The 21032-nt window shown below is 40.6% G+C and overlaps 1 protein-coding gene across 2 annotated transcripts in view; it reads left to right on the forward strand.

The window, feature by feature from the left end:
- The first annotated feature begins 1096 nt into the window (after positions 1-1096).
- LOC149150241 (pectin acetylesterase 8-like) overlaps positions 1097-21032 on the forward strand; it is a 397641-nt gene continuing 377705 nt past the window's right edge. For both annotated transcript variants that reach the window (XM_089437942.1, XM_089437943.1), the window contains exons 1-3: positions 1097-1390; positions 2460-2542; positions 3076-3205. In XM_089437942.1, coding sequence (XP_089294068.1) covers positions 1180-1390; positions 2460-2542; positions 3076-3205 — 424 coding nt within the window. In that variant the 5' untranslated portion in view covers positions 1097-1179. The remainder of the gene's footprint in view (positions 1391-2459; positions 2543-3075; positions 3206-21032) is intronic.

Here is a 21032-nt window from a genome sequence, read left to right on the forward strand (position 1 = left end):
TCCACAGGTTCTGAAATTTCTTGTCCCGTTGTCTTGTCCTGAAATTTCTTGTCCTTGACATTGGCACAGTGAGCAACCCCTGCATAACAACTCCCACATTCAACATTTCTGTGCCACGAAAATCCATCGTGCAAAACTACAAAATGATGATAAAACTGCTGAGAGTGACTACTTTGTCGTAAACCAGATTTTTGCTATCAAAAGTGACTGATGAAATGAATTTTTTTTTAACATCCACACATAAGAAATCTAAACATAAGAAATCTAAAGCTAGTTAAGAAATCTAAAGCTAAACTTCACACAAACCACTCAATTTACAAACCAAAAAAATAAATAAAACATCTGGTTTTCCTATTGAACTTGGACGCTGCATTTGTTTCACTTATTTTCCATAAAAAACCAAAAATGTGTCGCGCAGAGATTGAAAAAAAATACACAAAAAAATAAATAAAACATTTGGTTTTCCTACTGAACTTCGACGCTGCATTTTTTTCACTTATTTTCCATGAAAAACCAAAAATGTGTCACGCAGAGATTGTCTGTTTGCTGCAACCATTTTCAACCATATAGGTTCTTCCCTCCGATCGGAATCGTTCGTGGCGGTCCAAGCTTTACATCAATTCAAATTGGCTGGCATATTAGAATAGCTTACCTTCAACTTAAGAGGCAAAAAATGCAACAGATTCTTGATTTTGATGGGATGGAGACGAGATTTTTCATTTCTATTAATCCACAGACATAGCCTTTTGGATTATTCTTGAATGACTGATTATTTATTTTGTTCAGGAAAGGGAATTTGGATTTTTATCTGTTTTTAGTCTAGAATACTAGTGAGATTATTGCAAATCAGTTCTAAACACTAAAATTTTAAAAATTAAAATTAATAATAAAATTTATTTTCATATTATTTATATCTTCCTGCACCGCTAACTAACGTTACTCCATAAACCAGAGCAACCAGAGCGGTATTTTGGTAAACGACAAATAGACACGGCAGGGTTCCCAAGAGACGCCTTTGGAGTTTTCCACGCGAAGGGTGGGACAAAAAACACACGCCTTTGGAGTTTTCCACGGGACGTGGGGAAAAGAAACACACACGCATAATTGTATATCTCTGAAGTTACTGGGATTCTTAGCTAAATTTTTCGTTGTAGCCATCTGCAATAGTTTTCAATCAGGATGGCTTCGATGAGGAGATCTCATGGCGTAGGATTATTGTATGGTTTTGCATTAACTGTAATCAATATTTTCTGTTTATATACAACAGTGCTGGATGCAGCTCATGTTGGAATGACTAAGATACCCAAGGTGTCTAAGGATTCTCAAACTAGTGATAATATTACGGAAGTGTCTCTGACGCTTGTGGAGAGAGCAGCAAGCACAGGAGCTGGCAAGTATCGAATCCTGATGCAGTTTGCATATTCACATGCAATTGATCAATCATATAGATTTTAATTAAGCTTTAATATGAAATTTATAAATATGAAGAAAAGTCAGCTGCATTTTATTTGGAGCAACATATTGAATGGGTGCTTTGAAAATGTACACAAAAACAAACCTGTCTAAAGTTGCATGTGATGTGTTTGTGAAATATGAAAATACAATATTCTTCACATGTTTACACTATGATAGAGATCAAAACATACTCTCAAAAATACTAGGCTTTGGGTTAGATGAATATGTGATTGCATGTAAATTAATCTATGTACTCAGTTCAAAATGGACAAAGTAATTGTCATTCAATACCGATACTGAATAGCTCAGCGAAACTCTGCAAATGCATGCTTTACAATATTAAATCTGATTTTATAGCTCATATATGCAATTCTCTACATGTTCTGTTAATATCTATGCAAATTTTGGATAAGAGGGTCGCATTGTATACTCCTGCAAAGGTCAGGAGAGCCCTGAATTGTGAAGCTTGTAAATGAGCTGCATAAAATTTCTACCCAAACGGTTACTGTATGCATGCTTATTTTGTATATATTGGAGGAAGGGAAAGAGATAATTATAGAAATGCAGTATTTCACTGTTAATATCATTCACAGCTAAGCTATATAGAGGAAAGAGGAGAAGCCCAAGAAAACAAGCAGAATCACCCTTCAACCAATCAATCATTATGTGAAAAGCAATAAAAAAATGTGAATCTCCTCAGAAGATCTATATACGAGCAGTGTAGAGCACTTGCTTCTTTTGGCACAATTGTAAATTCTTTTAAGAATCTGTTCCTCCTTCCTTGGGAAATTTTCATGCAAGCAAAATCTTTCTTTAAATCTGAAGCACTGTGGTCATAGTAAATTTATGTGTCCTCTTGCTGTCAGTGTGAATAGAAGATTTGTTCTCTAGTTTCATCCAGAGGCAATCACGCAAATCAGGGCTGATGGAATGTTTTTCTCATATGATTGATTGTATTCTATCTATATAATTTTCTGAACTACATAAGAATTGATGCAATGCAGTTTGCCTAGATGGATCTTTGCCAGCCTACCGTTTCGATAGAGGATCCGGGTCAGGGGCAAACAACTGGCTTCTTCATATTCAGGTCATGATCTTTTCCTTAATTTTTTTTAACAGAAACTATCCAATTTTTGGCTGAAGCAGGATCCACACTCGTGAGGGGATTTTCGAGTTGAGCCCATACATGAATGCGCTGAAAATAAGCTTGAACTAATTGTGACCAATCTCGCCTAGACTGCAGCGCAACCAACAATATATTCCCTACCACTGCTTCAAAATATCTTCTTGAGTTAAAAATCGTCATATCTGTAATATAACCAGAGAGAATCAATATTAGCAAATCATTCCCTGGCACAAATTTTGAAGTAACTTCACCTATATTTTCATTATCTAAATGCTTCACATCTAATTTCATTTTTTTTATTTGTAAGCATTTATTGCCATAGCTTCCGTTAAGTTATTATTGTTCTTTTTGTTATGATTCTCTCTAACAGATTCTCAGACCTACTGGATATGTCGTTCGCCCATAAAGATTTTTTGTAACTTAATTCGAGAATCGTATTCAGCTTTTAATGGTGCCTTGATCTGCCTAATAAAAGCCACCATGTTTAATACCAGTCTGGAGGATGGTGCAATGACATAAAATCCTGCACTGACCGAAAGTCAACATTCTTGGGGTCATCTGTCTACATGAATAAAACGGCTATATTTTATGGCATTTTGAGCGATAAGCATTCGGAAAATCCAGGTAACAGTGACAAATCTCATGTTTTCCCTTTTCCAATGAAAGCCATATTCTTTTCTGTCTTCTGTGACTGTGAGAACAATATTCGGTGAATGCTGAAGTAAATCCCATATGAAATAATGCTATGCAATAAAAGGGAGTTGTTTTTAGTGTGACTTTTTGGAAGTTTTTTCCGTGGATTTCCAGTGTATTTTTCTGGTTTAATTTTTCTAAAATTCGGCAGAATTCACTTAAATCACAAGATTGATGGGTAAATCCTGCACAATAGAAGTGCCCTAGGGGTTTTTAATGTTGCTGAATCCATATATACACTCAAAAAATTATTTTAAATAATACAAATCAAGACTTCACCTCAAATTTTTTCACGGATTCTGGCACCACTCCAAAAAATCACATTATAGACAAGTCCCAATAAAAGTTGACATGAAGATGTTATTAAGTCTGGCAGCCATTGCCCACAATGCATCCGAACCCACAAGTAATACAGGGATTGCTTAGACGCATCTGTATAGCCTACCAAATGCTTTGGATGTTGTCAGAACGAGTGCCCAAATCGCTATTTATGGATCTTGGGAAAGAACGAGCTAACCTTTTTAATATACTTTCCTATGGTGCCCAATTCTAGAAATTGCTTGCTTGTACCAGATATATGGATTTACAATCTTTTAACATCTAAGGGATATATCATCTCCTAGATTTTCGAGGGATTCTGATCTGTAGAGTGTGTATATCACTGCTGAACGATGCTTTTGCTTATGCAAGAATCTGCAATACAGGGGTAGCAGAAATGTATTATATCGGACGACCTGTACCTTCCTAGCTTTTAAGTATATTTAGTGAAAAAGATCGAGGATAAGCTTAACGGGTTTCCCTGTTCTGTTGTCATGGGTCAAGGATCCCACACATGCCATTCATAACTTCATTCTATTCTGGGAGATCAGGCTCTGTACTGCCTAGGTTGTAAACCCAGTCCTCAGAAGTAAATAAAATACTGTTTTTTCTCAAGTAAAACTGAAATAACTAGGATATGTTTGGAAGGATTATTTAGGGCTTTGAGTTTCATTCAGGTTTCCACAGGATGCCAGTAATTTCAAACCAGAGTATGCATTGCGGATAAAAATACATGACCTGGCCAATGGGCAGATGAAGAACAATTTCATCCTAAACATTATGAGTTTTGAGTGGAAAAACTACCTTTGGAAGTGCCCAGGCTTAATATTCCCTGATCAAAAGCTTGGGATAGATGCATCACTTCTTAGTGTTTCCTGAATTGACAAGGGTGAACAAGAGGTTGTCAAGAATTAGAACATGGTGAGCATATTTTGTTCTCTAAAGGTGGGGATGGTGTTCGGTTGGGGGAGTTTGTGATAAAGCTTCTTTTATATACAGATGACCTTGTATTGATTGTTAAATTGGCCCAGGGATTGCAGATGCACCTATATGCCTTTCAGCATTTTTGTAAAGCAGTGGGGATGCACGTCAATACCAACAAAACCAAAATAATGATTTTCTCAAATAAAAGGAAGCAGATCCAGCATACGTTCTTCTTTGAAGGCAACATTCTTGAAGAAGTAAATGAATACAAGTACCTAGGGATTGATTTCAACAACAAAGCTTAATTGGGAGGACTGCAGAAAGAAGAGAATTTTAGGAGGGTGGAAAGCCTTATATGCTCTTCAAAACAAATGTAGAGAGGCAAATTTATGGAATTGGAAAACGATTAAAGTGGTTTTTGGGCTCCTAGTTTGTCGAGTGATATTATATGGGTGTGAACTGTGGGCTAGCAGCATCCCTGTCTCAAAATGGAAGCAAATTGAGAAAATCCAAAAACGCTTGATCATGAGCAACTTCAGAATAAGAAGTTCAGTTCCTTATGAGATAATGTTGAGTGAAACAGGAGCAGCTGCCATCGAAGTTATTGCTATGGTGCATCTCATAAGGTACCTAAAAATAATTGAGCAAATGGGAGTAGATAGATGGCCTAAAGTTATCTTCAATGAAGGCACGAGTGAAAGAAAGAAATCGTGGATGAGACAAAACAACCAATGGATGCAAAAATGGAATATTTACCTCAATGTTTGTCCCACAAATAGCAAGTGTTAATTTTTATTAGGCTATATTGTTCTTAGCTTTGATAATTGCATTTCTTCATTAACACATTAAGTTCACCCCATAACATCATAACATTATTCAGATTTACATCATTATTCAGCGGCATATGCAACTATGTAGAAAGAATAATATTGTGAAAATTCTATTACTGCAGTAACTGATTTATTTTACCTACTTATTCTTCAATAAGTTATTTACAAAATCCCTTTGACAGTAAATATTAAAATAAATTCTACTGCAGATATCACACCATTATACAGAAACAAATACATGCACAAGAATCAAACACATCAACACAGATATTTTGGACAATTGTCCCCAGAAAAACCCAATGTAGGAAAACCGGTGCAGCAGAGGAGGATTTTATTAATCATCTTTTCTTGAGTACAACTAGGGTGCCAAACTGGCTCACCCAACAGAGATAAATTCTCCGACGCCTCCCCTAGGCTCAGCGTCAATCCAGCTAGCCTCTGCGCAACTCCCAAACCCTCTGCGTCAGCACTCTACCTCACCGCGTCAGCACTTGGCCTCTTTGCGTCACCCATGCAGGCCCTCCAGTGACGGCGCAATCATGTTGCCTCTACGTCTTCCTGAGTGGCTCTACGTCTGCTTCTCTGAGCTCTGCACTGGTCCTCTGGCACTATCCCTGCCTCTCTGTTACGTACTCGCTACCTCTTGTTGTAATCCAGTCTTCTAGTTCGAATTTCTCAGCAAGCCCCGCTCCAGAAATCGAACTGACTGATCTCCCTCAGTATATCTCCAGCTGAACCTCAAGCCTTCTTTATACTTTTCCTGTTGATGAATCAACGACCGAGATTAAGTCCCTAATCAACGGCTAAGATTAAAATAGACTTGATCTTTGTCTCTTAGAAGCTTCTCATCCTTATCTTTATTAATACCCATTAATATTTTTATCTTCCTAAGTTTAGAATTAGGAACTCATTAAAAATATTAATTATTTTAATAACTCTTCATCCGGATGGAATTTTCCAAAACGATTTCTGTGCCTTGGAGATCTCATGTGCTTTAGCCTCTCCACCAATTTCATGGCTAGAGGACATCCGATGCTACCCCAAATCAACAAATATCATCAATATCAATGCAGCGAAACATAAAGGAACACTAGAAGAAAAACATTCACACATAGAGACACCAGGATTTGTCAGAGACTAGGCCAAAACCCACTATGGGGAAAACCCTTTCAAATTCTTCTTCTTACTAGATTGTCATCAAATGATTCGGCAAAAGAGAGTACAATAATCTATATCTTCATCTATGCAACTAACCAACAAAACAATTACAACATCCATGAAATGAACCCAACAATGTATATACTCAAAACCCTGATTCTGAAGTCTATAATGAATTGTCACTATTTACGGTCAACTACCGAACACTGCGGTCAATGAGTGAAAACTTCAAAAGACTGAGATTTCATCTTTTAGGTCTCGATCGCATGGAGGAGTTATGTGAGCGACTATATGTTGAAGTTTCTAAGTTTACTTAGTTTAAAAACCCTTCATGCACTTTTTCTGATTTATTCCTACCTACTTGTTATTTTTTCTTTAACAAGTTATTTACAAAGTAAATACTGAAAATAAACACCAGTGCATGCTCAACATATTACAGAGCAGCAACTAAAAGAAACAAGAACAAACACACCACATGACACCATTATTTTTGGACCAATGTCCCCGGAAAAACCCAATGTGGGAAAACCGATGCAGCTATCTGAGGGTTTTCTTATTAAGCAATATCAGAGTACAATCTGGGTGTCGAAACTGGCCTACCTAATAGAGAATTTCCTTAGCAGCTATACCTCACAGTTTGAGAGAAATCTCCAGGCTGAAACCCCAGAAAACCTTTCCGGCAGTTCCTCAGCACAAACTGCTCTGCAACCCCAACATCTGCCCAATGTAAACTGCGTTAGCCCCTCTCTATCTCACGTTGGCGCTGTGTCAGCTCTGGGAACCTCTGTGTCAGCTACTTTGGCCCCTATGGTGCTCTGAGCAGCACTTGGCTGCCTCTGCTTGGCCCTGCGTGAGCCCTTGCTGGCTCTGCATCACTCTACTTGGCTGTTGCGCTGCTCTCCCGGCACAATCTCTGCCTTCTCTATTTCTCTGCACTCAATGCTCCTCAGCTGCTTTCCTGATCACTGATTCTATCTCTCTTAGCAAACCCCGCTCTAGAGAATATAATGACTGATCACTCTGGTGTGTTCTCCAAGTGACCCTCAAGCCTCTTCTTACACTTTTCCTGTTGACACCTCAATGGCCGAGATTAAGTCCCTAATCAACGACTAAGATTAGATCTGGCTTGATCCATGTCTTTTGGACCACTCTAACACAAATTCATATTAATACACATTAATATTTTATTTTGCCTAAGTTTAGACTTAGGGACTCCATTAAAAATATTAATTATTTAAATATCTCCTGATCTGTTTAGAATCTGCCCAAACCCTTTTTGAGTAATGGAGATCTCATGTGCCTCAATCTCTCCACCAAATTTCGTGGCTGGAGCACATCCGATGCTACCCCAAATCAACACTCCCTCTTAGCGAGGACTGTGCTCTAGCAATACTCCTCACTGAGTACTACTCTGATCATCCGACATCAGTACCTGTGCTGATGCTAGGCCTTCTTGCCCAACATCCTTTGCACTGCTGCCTCCTGTACTGCTGCCCATGGTTCTGCCACTGCCACTGCTGCATCTATACGACAACTCCCTCTGCATCCGTGCTGTTGCTGGCCCTTTCTCCACACTACATCCGCGCTACACCTCTTCTCATCAAGTTGCATTGTGCCGCCCACTGCTGCACTGCAACTCAGTTACTGAGAAGTAAGTAACTGATCTCCCAATCTGACCTCCCTGTTGGGCTAGAGACACCCACTGATGCTGAAGCTCCCTCTGTCGCTGACAAGTGTTCCCTCTCTCTGACCTTTGCACTGTTGCAACAACTCCCTGCATCTCACACTATTGCACACCTCTTTGTGCCTTCCTGCACTGGTGCAACACTCCTGTGCCTCTCGCACTGCTGCAGCCTGCTAGCTCTGCGCTGTCTCGGGACTCCTGCACTGTAGCTCTCTCTGCCACTCCATCCGCATCTATCTCTACCCACATTAGCCAGTCCTGCTACTCCTCGTCAGGGCTCTCGTAGAAAGGTCTAATCCAAGAGGCTGGGTACCTCAAGGATCCTGCCCCTCATCGCCTGTAGTTCGCCTGACTACAGCTTGATGTCTCCCCACTTTTGCTGAAGTGGTGCGTGTGCAGTCATGGAACAGTCATCATCTGTCAAAACTTCCTTCTCTGCCCGTGCTGGCGCTGCCTTAGTCTCAGAAGACTCTCCCTTACTCTTCTTCCTTGGACAATGGGTCGCATAATGACCCAGCTCCCCACAGTGGAAGAACTTGATCTTGGAGAGATCCTTCTTCTTCCACTTTTCCTGCTTTGCCTTAGATGTTAGGGCCACATCCTCCTCCTCCTGCTTGACCTTGATCCCTTTGTTGCTACTACCTATCTTCAACTGCCGTCTAATCTCTTCCTCGTGAAGAGCTACCCACATCTCGTCCCAAGGTGGGAGAGTCCCTCTGCCCAGGATACTCTGGACAAACACTTCCCAATATTCTGAGACAACATTCAGGGCTTTCCTCACCATAAGCTCCTGATCCGGTGTCGCTCCTATAACAGTCAATTGGTCTCGGATCTCATTCAGTCCTCCGAGGAAAGTGTCAATTGATTGACCCTTCTTCATCTAATACGACCTCATTTGGTTCTCGAACAGCATTCTTCTCTGTACAGAAGTATGCTGGTATTGGTTCTTGAGAGCTAAGTTGCACGAAACGATGAAACGGGTATGAGTTTCCGAAACGGGAAGCGATACGAAACGTGATCTCCCCAAATTTTGGAAACAGGGAAACGCGAATATATATATATATATATATATGTGCAATCAGAAAGCATAAATGATACATTATAATTTATTACATTTAAACATTAAGATTTAATTTACATCACATTTACTCATGAATGATCACATAATGAAAATAAAAATATCTGAATATCCAAAAGCAACCTCTATTATATATCCAAATCTCAAAATCAGCCTTTATTTATATTAATATATGAGGCTGCAAGTACAATAAAGACTATAAGGCTGCAAGAGAGAGATCCAAATCAGTATTTTCTGCATCCACATCCCATTCTTTAGAAGGACCACTGTTGTATTGGGAGTCTCTTCCTACATAGTCGAATGACCTTAGTGCTCTTGATTAAATACAAGTTTCATACCCTAGTACCCTACATGATCTTGATTATTGGGAGTTTCCCCTGCATAGAGGGCTTGGTTCTCTTGATTAAATACAAGTTCCATACCCTAGTACATGATAAAATCCAATGGAAACATTGCAATCCCCCCAATCCTGAAATCCTGAAAAATAGATAAGTCTGCTGGATTTTGAGTGAGATCTAAAATTCTACTTCATATGAAATCCAATGAGAGCGAAACCACTCTCAAACATCCTGAGTCATTTCATGGTAATGTTAAAAATTTAAGTAAAAGGATGAAAATGAAAAATAAAGGAAAATATCACTTTTACTTTAAGAATTTAACATTACCATGAACTGCATATCAACACTAGGGCAAAAATTCACTTTTATAACTTTAGACACGCATCTAGAAGCAACTAGAAGTTACTAACATACCCTAAAAATAAATTAAAAAACAAATTAAAAAAAACACAAGTTAATGAGGAAACATGGGTTGTATGGTCGTGAAACGCGTTTCCGGCCATACTGGACACGTTTCTGTTTCGGGAAACGTGGCAGTACAGCTGGAAACGCGTTTCACAACCGTACCAAACGTGTTTCCGCGTTTCGTACCAGTTTCCGTACGGAAATGGACCTTTGTACCACGTTTCCTGCAACATAGCTTGAGAGCCTCCCACATCTCAACTGCAGTTTCCTTCTCGGCTATATGTGGTATCGCATGATCCTTGACTCCGTCAAGGATAATGCACTCGGCCCTCGCCATCGCTTCTTCGTACCTGTCATTATCATTGGGGTCAACTGGGACAGCTATTACCTTTAAGGCGAAGTTCTTGACACAATTCTTGTCAAGCACTTATAAGATTTTGACCTTCCAGACTGTGAAGTTCGATGCTCTGTTCAGTCTATCTTGGTCTCTTACCCCGTGTAGTGCCATGACGCTCCTCTACTTCCCTCCTGGAAGTTTTTTGTTTGACTCCTCTGAGTCTCTACTTCCCGTTTGGAAGTTCTCTTCTGGACTCCCTCTGAGTCCTGATTTCCCTCCTGGAAATCCTTTTGTCGCTTGTGGAGATGCCCCCTACTCTGATCGTCTTGTGCAACTGCACCACTGATCCGGGTTCCTCGGCTAGAAACCCTCGGTAACAACTCCTCTGGCCCTGCTCTGTCAGGTACTGTTTTGACTACAGTACCTCACTAGCTCCACTCTGCATATTCCTGCAGCCTTCTAGACCCCAGGAACTGCCTCTTTGTGAACTGCGTCAGCCCCTCTTTGCCTCACGCTGGCTCTGCATCACCCCAGATGGGTCTGCGTCAGCCCTGGGATGCCTTGCGTTAGCACTGGGATGCCCTGCGTCAGCCCTTTGGCCCTCTGCGTCAGCAATGCTGGCCTCTTTGAGGCTCTGTGCAGAACCTGGCTTCCTTTGCGTGGCTCTGGGTGGCTCTGCGTCACAGTTCCTTGGCTTCTGCTCTGCTAGAAACAGCTTCTGTCGCCTCGGGACAACTATTTTCTGTTGCTATTGCTCCGCTCGGCTAATGTCTTTTAGTCCTCCTGTGATCTGCAGTCACCCTTTGATACCATGTTGAAGTTTCTAAGTTTACTTAGTTTAAAAACCCTTCATGCACTTTTTCTGATTTATTCCTACCTAGTTATTTTTTCTTTAACAAGTTATTTACAAAGTAAATACTAAAAATAAACACCAGTGCATGCTCAACATATTACAGATCAACTAAAAGAAACAATAACAAACACACCACATGACACCATTATTTTTGGACCAATGTCCCCAAGAAAACCCAATGTGGGAAAACTGGTGCAGCTATCTGAGGGTTTTCTTATTAAGAAATATCAAAGTATAATGTGGGTGCCGAAACTGGCCTACCCAACAGAGAATTTCCATAGCAGCTATACCTCACAGTTTGAGAGTAATCTCCTGGCTGAAACCCCAGAAAACCCTTCCGGCAGTTCCTCAGCACAAACTGCTTTGCAACCCCAGCGTCTGCCCAATCTGGACTGCGTCAGCCCCTCTCTGTCTCACGCTGACCCTGCGTTAGCCCTAGGAGGCCCTGCGTCAGCTCTGGGAGCCTCTGCATCAGCTACTCTGGCCCCTCTGGTGCTCTGCGCAGCACTTGGCTGCCTCTGTGTGGCCCTGCGTGAGCCCTTGCTAGCTTTGCGTCAGTCCCCTTGGCTTCTGCGCTGCTCTCCCGGCACAATCTTTGCCTTCTCTGTTTATCTGTACTCAATGCCCCTCAACTGCTCTTCCAATCACTGATTCTATCTCTCTTAGAAAACCCCGCTCTAGAGAATAGAATGACTGATCACTCTGGTGTGTTCTCCAAGCGACCCTCAAGCCTCCTCTTATATTTTTCCTGTTCACATCTCAACGGCCAAGATTAAGTCCCTAATCAACAACTAAGATTAGATCTAGCTTGATCCATGTCTTTTGGACCACTCTAACACAAATTCATATTAATACACATTAATATTTTATTTTCTCTAAGTTTAGACTTAGGGACTCCATTAAAAATATTAATTATTTTAATATCTCCTGACTTGTTTAGAATCTGCCCAAACCATTTCTGGGTATTGGAGATCTCATGTGCTCGAACCTCTCCACCAAATTTTGTGGCTGGAGCACATTCGATGCTACCCCAAATCAACACTATAACTGCCTAGTCGATCCCTTAAGCCCGACACGCGAGTGACTGGGATCAAATTTGGAATACAGAAACCCTAACTCCCAATTGCATGGATGGAGAGTTGTTCATGCGACTAGAAGGTGTTGATTTTTTGTAGCATCAGATGTGATCTAGCCATGAAAATTGGTGGAGAGGCTAAGGCACATGAGATCTCCAAGACCTAGAAATGTTCAGGAAAATTCCACCCCTATGGAGAGATATTAAAATAATTAATATTTTTAATGGGGTTCCTAAGTATAAACTTAGAAAAATTAAAATATTAATGTGTATTAATATAATATGTGTGAGAAAGTTCTAAATAACGAGGATCAAGCCAGATCTAATCTTAGTCGTTGATTAGAGACTTAATCATGGTCATTGAATCGTCAACAAGAAAAGTATAAGAGGAGGCTTGAGGGTTAGTTGGAGACACACCAAGTTGATCAGTCAATTCGATTTTCTGGGGCAGGGTTTGCTGAGAAATTGAGTTAGTGATCTGTTGCAGCGAGGGGCAGTTCGGCAGAAGGCTGAGAATACATAGCAGAGAGGCAGAGAGAGTGTCGGAGAGACAGCACAGAGCCTAGGAAGGCTGACGCAGAGGTAGCCAGGGCTGACGCAGAGGCTAAGGAGGCCAGTGCAGAGGACGCAGAGGGCTAAGAGGCTGACGCAGGAAGTGCAGAGGCCTGCAGAGTTGACGCTGGGCAGAAGAGGCAGCGCTAAGGAATTTTCGTGGGGCAGACTGAGAGCTGGTTATTTGACGCAGAGTCGTAGAGGGTGATGCAGTCTCTAAAGGGTGACGCAGTTCTTGAGGGTAGCTTGGAGCAGCTTTTGTTGTCCAGCTAAGGGAGCAGTCGAAGTCATTGTGGGGCTGTTCATTTGGCTGTTAATTAGCCATAATATCTATCTCCGAAGAGAGGTACTTCTGCCAAGGAAATTCTCTGAAGGGTGAGCCATTTCTGGCACCCTAGTTGTATTCAAAAAACTGCATAATAATAAAACCCTCATATCTGCTGCATCGGTTTTCCCGCATTTGGTTTTTCCGTGGACGATTATCCAAAAATAACGGTGTCCCTTGTGTTGTCTCAGTTTATTTTAGTTGCTGAAATGTATATGTGTGAAGGTTGCATTTGTGTTTATTTCGGTATTTATATTAATAAATAACTTGTTAATGGAAAGAACAAGTAGGAGATAATAAACCAGATAATGCAGTAGGGATTTCTGACGTGTTAGACTTAGAAATTTCCACATGGGATCAGAGCAAGGTTGCAGATCACAGGAGGACTGAAGACACCAACAAAAATCTGAAATTTGTAGTAGTAGTAGTTGTCCTAAGAGATAGCGTTGCTCCCAAGAATAAGCAACAAGAGAAGAAGTGACGCAGATCTTGCGTCATCATTTCAAGCCAACGAAAGGGTCAGCGCAGAGGCAGAGAAAGGCAAAATAGGTTCACAAAGAGCCACGTCATCCTTTGCTCAGCCAGGTAGGACTGACACAGTTGGCCGGAGGAGCAGATTCAGCCTTTGCCGAGATTATGCAGAGCTTGAAAGGCTCAGTTTCTTCAGTTGCTGGGGCTAAGGGAGCTATGCAGATTGTGATTTGAGGAGCTGGTGGGACGCTGTTTTTCTCTGTGCATAACATTGTCTAAGGAGACTGAACCACGGTAGAGGGAATCACTACCTCGACAAATTTCTAGCCAAGAGATCCAAATCCGAGTTGCAGTTGCAAGGAGGATTAGAGAGGAGCGGTTCGACAGCTGGACAGAGGATTTCCAGGAGGGAAATCAGGACTTAGACGGGGATTTCTAGGAGGGGATTTGAGACTCAGAGGGAGTCCAGAAGAGGAGATGAAATGGTAGTGATAGACTAAGGGATCAAGACAGGTTGGACGGGGCTTCCAACTTTGTCATTTGGAAGGCTAGGATCCTGGCAGTCTTAAGAAGAGATTCTTCCTCTGATTGGGGATCTACTTCATTCATCTTTATTCATGTCATCAACATGTCTCTACTAGAGTCAAACAATAGCAGATCTGTTAGATCATAAACATATATCTATCATGGCTATCAGCATCATAACATCAATCTTTCATCAAAGGTTAGACTCAAAGCAACAAATAGATACAACATCATATCTCAAATATTATGAACACAATAGCACTTTCTATCAAATCACTTCATCAAGTTACAATATCTAGTTTAACCATATGCCATCAAGACAAGACCACAGGTAGTAAGAGATCTACAATATCAATCTCATAGTTATACCTCTACCATCAAAGTTACCATGCCTATCATGATCAATAAGATCAAGTAAGGTCATCCAATAAAGCTTTATCAAAAAAACAAGTGTGTCAATCTCTCTTTCCATATGCTTTCATCATGCTTATCACAAGCATTACCAACAGACTCATGTATAGGAGTCAATGAGTTATCCTTCTATATTATGACAAGTATCAAGAGTATCATTTACTAGAGTCAAGGTGCTAGCCTTCTTTATAGGATCAAGATATCTAACAAATAGATCATAGATGTTAGTCAAACATCAAGTGTATCAATGTATCAACATTAGATAGCCTCATAGAATTCAAGAAGATCAAAATGTTCAACACCAAGTGCATCATTTCATCATAGGAAACATATATCCAAGTCACTTTCATATGCATGTATGAGCCATTAAAGAAAGAGACATTCTCATCATACCTTAGGGCTTACCGAGCCAATAGCTGAAACACAACATACCATGCATACCTTGTGGTATTCAAATACCTGTGCACCTTCTCATTAGACATAGGCCACTTGAAGCACTTTGTCATCTTTTCATCAAGTACCTCTTTATCTCTTTCCATATCTGCATCTCAAAATGATCCTCAAGAAGGATCTACTCATCACATCTCATCAAGGAGGTTAGAAACATCCATATACTCAAATACATATGCAGGAAGTACAAGCAATAAACATAATCATCAGATCTATAAGTCTAACAAGTAAGAAGCATCATAAGTCAAGAAATAATTATCTTCAATGAGAGGTGATCCTCTTCCTCTTGAACCAATCTTCAAGAGTCATCAATGTCCATGGTCCATATGCCAATGTTGCCTTCAAGTATCGAACCAAGTCTGCTAGGGATTATCCCATCTCGGGCTTCATCAAATCTCCCACAAGTTCTTGAGTATCTTCACATTGACCATACTAGATCTCATATCTCATATTGTTTCCATAAACCAGGGTTTCTCTCCAACCCTAACCTCATAGAATCCATCAAACCTTAATAATCAAGTTGCATGGGGTTTTCTTCAAGCCCTGGAATTATTTTAGGTCTCCACCATCCTCTTCTTTCTTTCATCAATGGTGTCATCATCGGGGTGATCTCCATGGCTTTTCTTCATCCCAGCTTTGAAACCATGTTAATTTTGCATAGGGCTCCATTGTTCTTTGCTTTGATAATTGCATTTATTCATTAATACAATAAATTCACCCCACATCATTACATTATTCAGATCTACACCATTATTCATTAGCGTATGCAATTATATATAAAGAATATCATCATCATCATCAATGCAGCAGAACATAAAGTAACAAGAGAAGAAAAACATGCACACACATAGAGACACCAGGATTGGTCCGCGACCAGGGCAAAACCCACTATGGGGAAAACCCTTGCAAATCTTCTTCTTCTTAGATCGTCATCAAATGATTTAGAAAAAAGAGAGTACAATGATCCATAACTTTATATATGCAACAAAAAAACTATGATATCCATGAAACAGATCTAATCATGCTTGAAAACAAAACCATGCTTTTGATGACTGTAATATGTTGTCACTGACTCTAGACACCTACTAGATATTGTTGTCTTTGTGCCGAACACTGCTGAACATTGAGCAGAAACTTCAGAATACATAAATCTCATCCATGAGTCTAGGACGCAAAGAGGAGTTGTGCGAGCGTCTATAGCAGATCTGGACGCTCTCTGCATAACTAGATGACAACGTTCGGAACAAATCTGGATGCTCTCAAGTGAATTGGATGAGGGCGTCTAGGATAAAAAATACCCAGACCTACTTCAAGCCCTGAACGCTCTCATAAGCCTCTAAGCGAGCATCAATGGCAGCTCGGACGCTCTCAAGATCATTCTGTGTGAGTGTCTGGGGACTAATACAACCCGATCTATCTCTGAAGCCCTGAATGCTCCCATAACTCACTGTGCCAGTGTCGCAGGTTCCTTGGATGCTCCCATAACACACTGTGCCAGCATCCAGGGACTAAAATGTCCAGTTCTGTGCCAGCGCCCAGGGATTAGAAAACCCTAAGTCAGAGTGAACCTTACGCCTGTGATTTTGGACCCTTGAGCGAATTCCTTTCATCGAACCTGTGTGAATCAATACAATAATAGAAGAGAAGATAACTTGATCGAATGTGTCCAAATGAGCTTGAAGTCTCTTGAATTTATAGGCTTTCATGAGGGTCCACTTGGGATTAAGCAGTTACCCATGTTGTTAGGGCCGGCCCATTCCGTAATACATGCATGAATAAAATAATTCATAACTTAACTTCCGCTTGACCAAATTGGGTGATCTTTAGGTCGATTTTGGTCCTCTCGAAAAGAGGAATCTAATGCAATAATTATCTTGGTCATTTGAGCTGTCCAAGGTGGAATTTGATCAGAGTTGCAAAAATTAACAGAATATCCTCATGCAAGAGTGCCCCTTGCCTACCTAGGGAACTGTATCCTGTATCTTAGTGCATGCCAAACTGCATAAAGAAAAAACATAATAGGATTCACTACTACTTTAGAAAAACAATTAAGACTAAAATAGATTTAAGGTGATTCTCGTATCTCTTTGGCTCTTCCATAAGTATTAGTGTGTACTCTTTTTATTGTACAAATTGCTCAGGAGAGGTGCATTGTTGCTACAGAAGTTTTACTATATGGATTGTTGTATGGACTAGTCTACTAAGGGAATGAGCACATTTGCTGGAGCACTATTTGAGCTACACAGGTAAACTAACACTCCCTCTTAGCAAGAAAAGCGTTCTCCCCTACATCAAGCTTCTCTTTCATTTCAAACTTTCCCCTTGCTAAGGTATTAGTCAAAATGTTGGCAACTTGTTGATACACCACTGCCTCCTTTTGAACTATGTCACTGATGCAATGGTAGTTGATCTCAATATGTTTGGACCAATAATGAAACACTAGATTCTAAGAGAGCTTTCAACTGTTATTGTCAAAGCAACTTGTGGCATTGTCTTGTTACCCACAGTTTTGTCTTAGATAAAATTGGGGTAATAAGAAAACCCTGTAGGAAGGTATTCATTATGGTTATAAAATTGGTGTACCAGGGCTGCAGAAGGTAGAGTTACCAATTTAAGTGTGGTTTGAACAAAATAATGAACATGATCAAGAATATATATATATATATATATATATATCTTAACTGGGAAAAACTTATAGTTTGAAAACACAATAGTTGTTGCTTTGAAGGGCACCAAGTTTGTCAACGAGGTGTGCATGGGATGGATGGCTTTGAATTTTACATAAAGTAGGATTATGAATGGATTCAAAACCAGAGATACTATTAGAATGTATAGGAAAGGAAAAGACACTTGCACAATGGCCTAAAATTATAGGCACAAAGTCTGTAGAGAAATTTTTTGGTGATGTCAAACTACTTTGACAATATCTGGGGAACACTTTCAATTTCAGATATCTTGGAACCACAAAATGAATCATCTATACTAGTTGCAAATGGCACCATGATTGCTTCAGTAAGTGTTCTTTATGTGCACCTTGGAGTAAATTTGACCCCAATTTCCTTTGAGCTCCCAGATTTGTATCTACCATATGTTAGGATTCTAAGAGAGATCAGACTAGGAAGATCCAACTTTTGACAATGAAACGAACCTGTTGGTACAAATCCAGCAAGCAAGTGGGTATCAACATCTCAATCCCAAAGAATGTTGAAAATCCACAAAAATCTGCAACTGCTCTAATGAACAATATAAAAGCTAGTTTCTTTTCATTAGGATAGAGATTTTCTCTTCTTAATTTGCAGCGAAATTGGAACATAAATAAATACAATCACACAATTCAAAACACAATTTTTTTTCTAGGGAAACCAACTGGGAAAACCTTTTGCTTGTTTGAGAATTTTATTCTAGCCATTTATTTTAGTACCTATTCTAGCCATTTGAACTTTAGCACAGCAGCAGTTTTCTTGGCAGCACAGTTCAGTTTGGTGTAGCAGTTGTAGCAGCCTTTAGTTCAACATTTTCTCACTTGGGTTTTGTCATGCTTTTCCATTGAGACAAACCCAGGTGCACCATTCTATTTTACTATTGTATTTGCTCCTGAAGAAGTAATAAAATGGCTCAACAGTTCTCTATCTCCAGTGTTTCCATGGGTGCTTAATGTATATTTCGTTTTTCTAATTGTTGGATTGTTTGCATGCTTTGTATATCACCTACATTCTTGTTTAGGAACATTACAGTGGTATTAGAGCCTAGTTCTTGGCTTAGATGTGGGGTTGGTTTCCTATGAGAGAAGAGGACCAACGAAACATCACCTACCGTAGGCAGAAGTACAAAAGCAAATAAAGGGAGTTAGAAATTACGCCAAATACGGAGGAAAGAGGGAAAACAGTGGTCGGAGAGGAGGAAATGACAAAGCCCAAGAGCAAGGAGGAGATGGCTTTCAATAGCCTCTTGAGGGCCTTGAATGATATGACCAAGGGGAAAAAAGACATGTTGGACGAGATCAAGTCAAAGAACAGGGACAGGGCCACGCCTAGAGGGTTTCTATGTGGAGAAACCTCATGGGACTCTTAGCCTTTCGATCACCTCTCACCAGCAGCACAGCGCCCTTCCATTAGTGTGCCGACTCGGGCTACACTTCCTTCTTTCGTGCTAGTGGCACAAATCGAACCAGCAAGGGAGGAAGACACCCCTCAGATGGGGGATTACTTTAGAGAGTGGTAGGCAATGGACGGAGACTTCAAAGAAGCCCTCTCCTTCAAAGATTACTGCAAGCTCAAGCAGGGTGACAGGAACAAGGCTACGGAGGACAAGGGACCCAAAACTATGAGCTGCCGAGAAATATAGGGAGGATGTATTTCCCTACATTTGATGGCACTACCAAGTGCACAACCAGGGCTTCGATTGAAAAGATGGACACATACTTTCAACTCAACCGGATGACGGAGCAGGAAGCCATTAAGATGGCAGCGCTGCACTTGGAGGGGGAAGCCCATGAACTGGTGGTTTCACGGTTTGACCACTTTGGGGCATGCCCAGATAGTTTCTTACGAGGACTTCAACTGGAGGGTGGTGGAGCGATTTGATCAGAGGGATCCGGAGGCATCTTTCAAGGAGCTGACACAACTGCGCTACACAAGCAACCCAGAGTAGTACTGCTCAGATTTTCTGCGTGTGTTAGTGATGGTCTCGGATCCGTCCGAGGCAAGGAGGGTATACACCTTCATTGAGGGCCTGCTTGAGCCCCTGCGTTGACTAGTGAAGTCACACAAAACCTCCATGATGTAGGAAGCAATTGTGTGTACCAGAGATTTACAGGGGGCCATCCCTAAGACCAGCGCATCATTCACTGCATGGACCCCTTTCCCACAGAAGGGGCATGAGACTAGACCCCTACCACCAAGGACCACAAAGGGGAGGGGGCAATTAGATGAGGAAACATAGAAGGACCTCTGGAGGAGGAAACTGTGCTTCACATGCAGAGAGCCCTAGGCACCTGGCCATAGGTGCACTGCAAGCTAAGATACCGGAAACGGCTCCCTTGGCAGGCCAAAACGCCGTTTTACGTATCAGATACGTATTCACCCCAGAAACGGCAAAAAAAACGGCTAAAAAACGTTTTTGGTGATTTGGATACGTATCGAATTTTTTTTTGCCGTTTTTCAGGCGTTTTCAAGGAAAAAACCTCCTGTTTAAAAAAAATTGATACGTTTCAGAAAAACCTAAAACGTATTTCGAAATTTTCAAAACGTATCTGCAAAATCGTGATTCGTATTTAAAAAATTTCAATACGTTTCCTGACTTTGTCGCTATCACTTGCCGCCGGGAACAGATTTTCAAAATCTGGCATTTTAGGTTTTGAAGTTTGAACTTCACTTTACAAATTACAGCACGGTTTTATTATTCAATGTTCATTCTAGTTACTAGTATCACTATCTACCCTTACCTAATCCCTAAACGACAAGTCTGAAGAGCGCTGACTGTCGCCGTTGAGTTCACTGCCCAGTGCCGCCGCTGAGAGTTTCGCTCCATCACTGAACTTTGGAAGTTTGGATTCTGGAACTGCTCATTGGAATATTCCTGGACTGAAAGCGTGATTGCTGCCCTGGAAAGTTGCTGAGTGAACATTGCCTTTCTGTCATTTTCATTGCGTGGAGTGCATTCATTGAACCTAATGCTGAGCAAGTTGGGGAAGCAAATTGAGTGGATTCGAAAAATATTTGAAGAGGCAAAAGAAATTCAAGCCTTTATCACAAACCACCACATGTCCCAAGGCATCTACAGGGAATTTGCTAAGTTGGAGCTCCTTAAGGTACATATACTTAAACTTTAAAGTTTAAAGTTTATTAAATATTTGACTCTAAATTCAAATATCTAAATTGGATTCTCAAATGTCATGATTCGTGAATCATAATAGGTTATTCAATCAAATTATGATTTTTGATTTTCAAATTGATTGAAATTTGAAACATTGGCAATTTGACACCTGCAGGTTGTTGAGACTCGATTTTCTTCTCACATCATAGT

This window comes from Pinus tabuliformis, chromosome 9, assembly GCF_031772625.1.
Source record: "Pinus tabuliformis cultivar Carrire ecotype Pingquan chromosome 9, CPIR1, whole genome shotgun sequence".
Lineage (NCBI taxonomy): Eukaryota > Viridiplantae > Streptophyta > Pinopsida > Pinales > Pinaceae > Pinus > Pinus tabuliformis.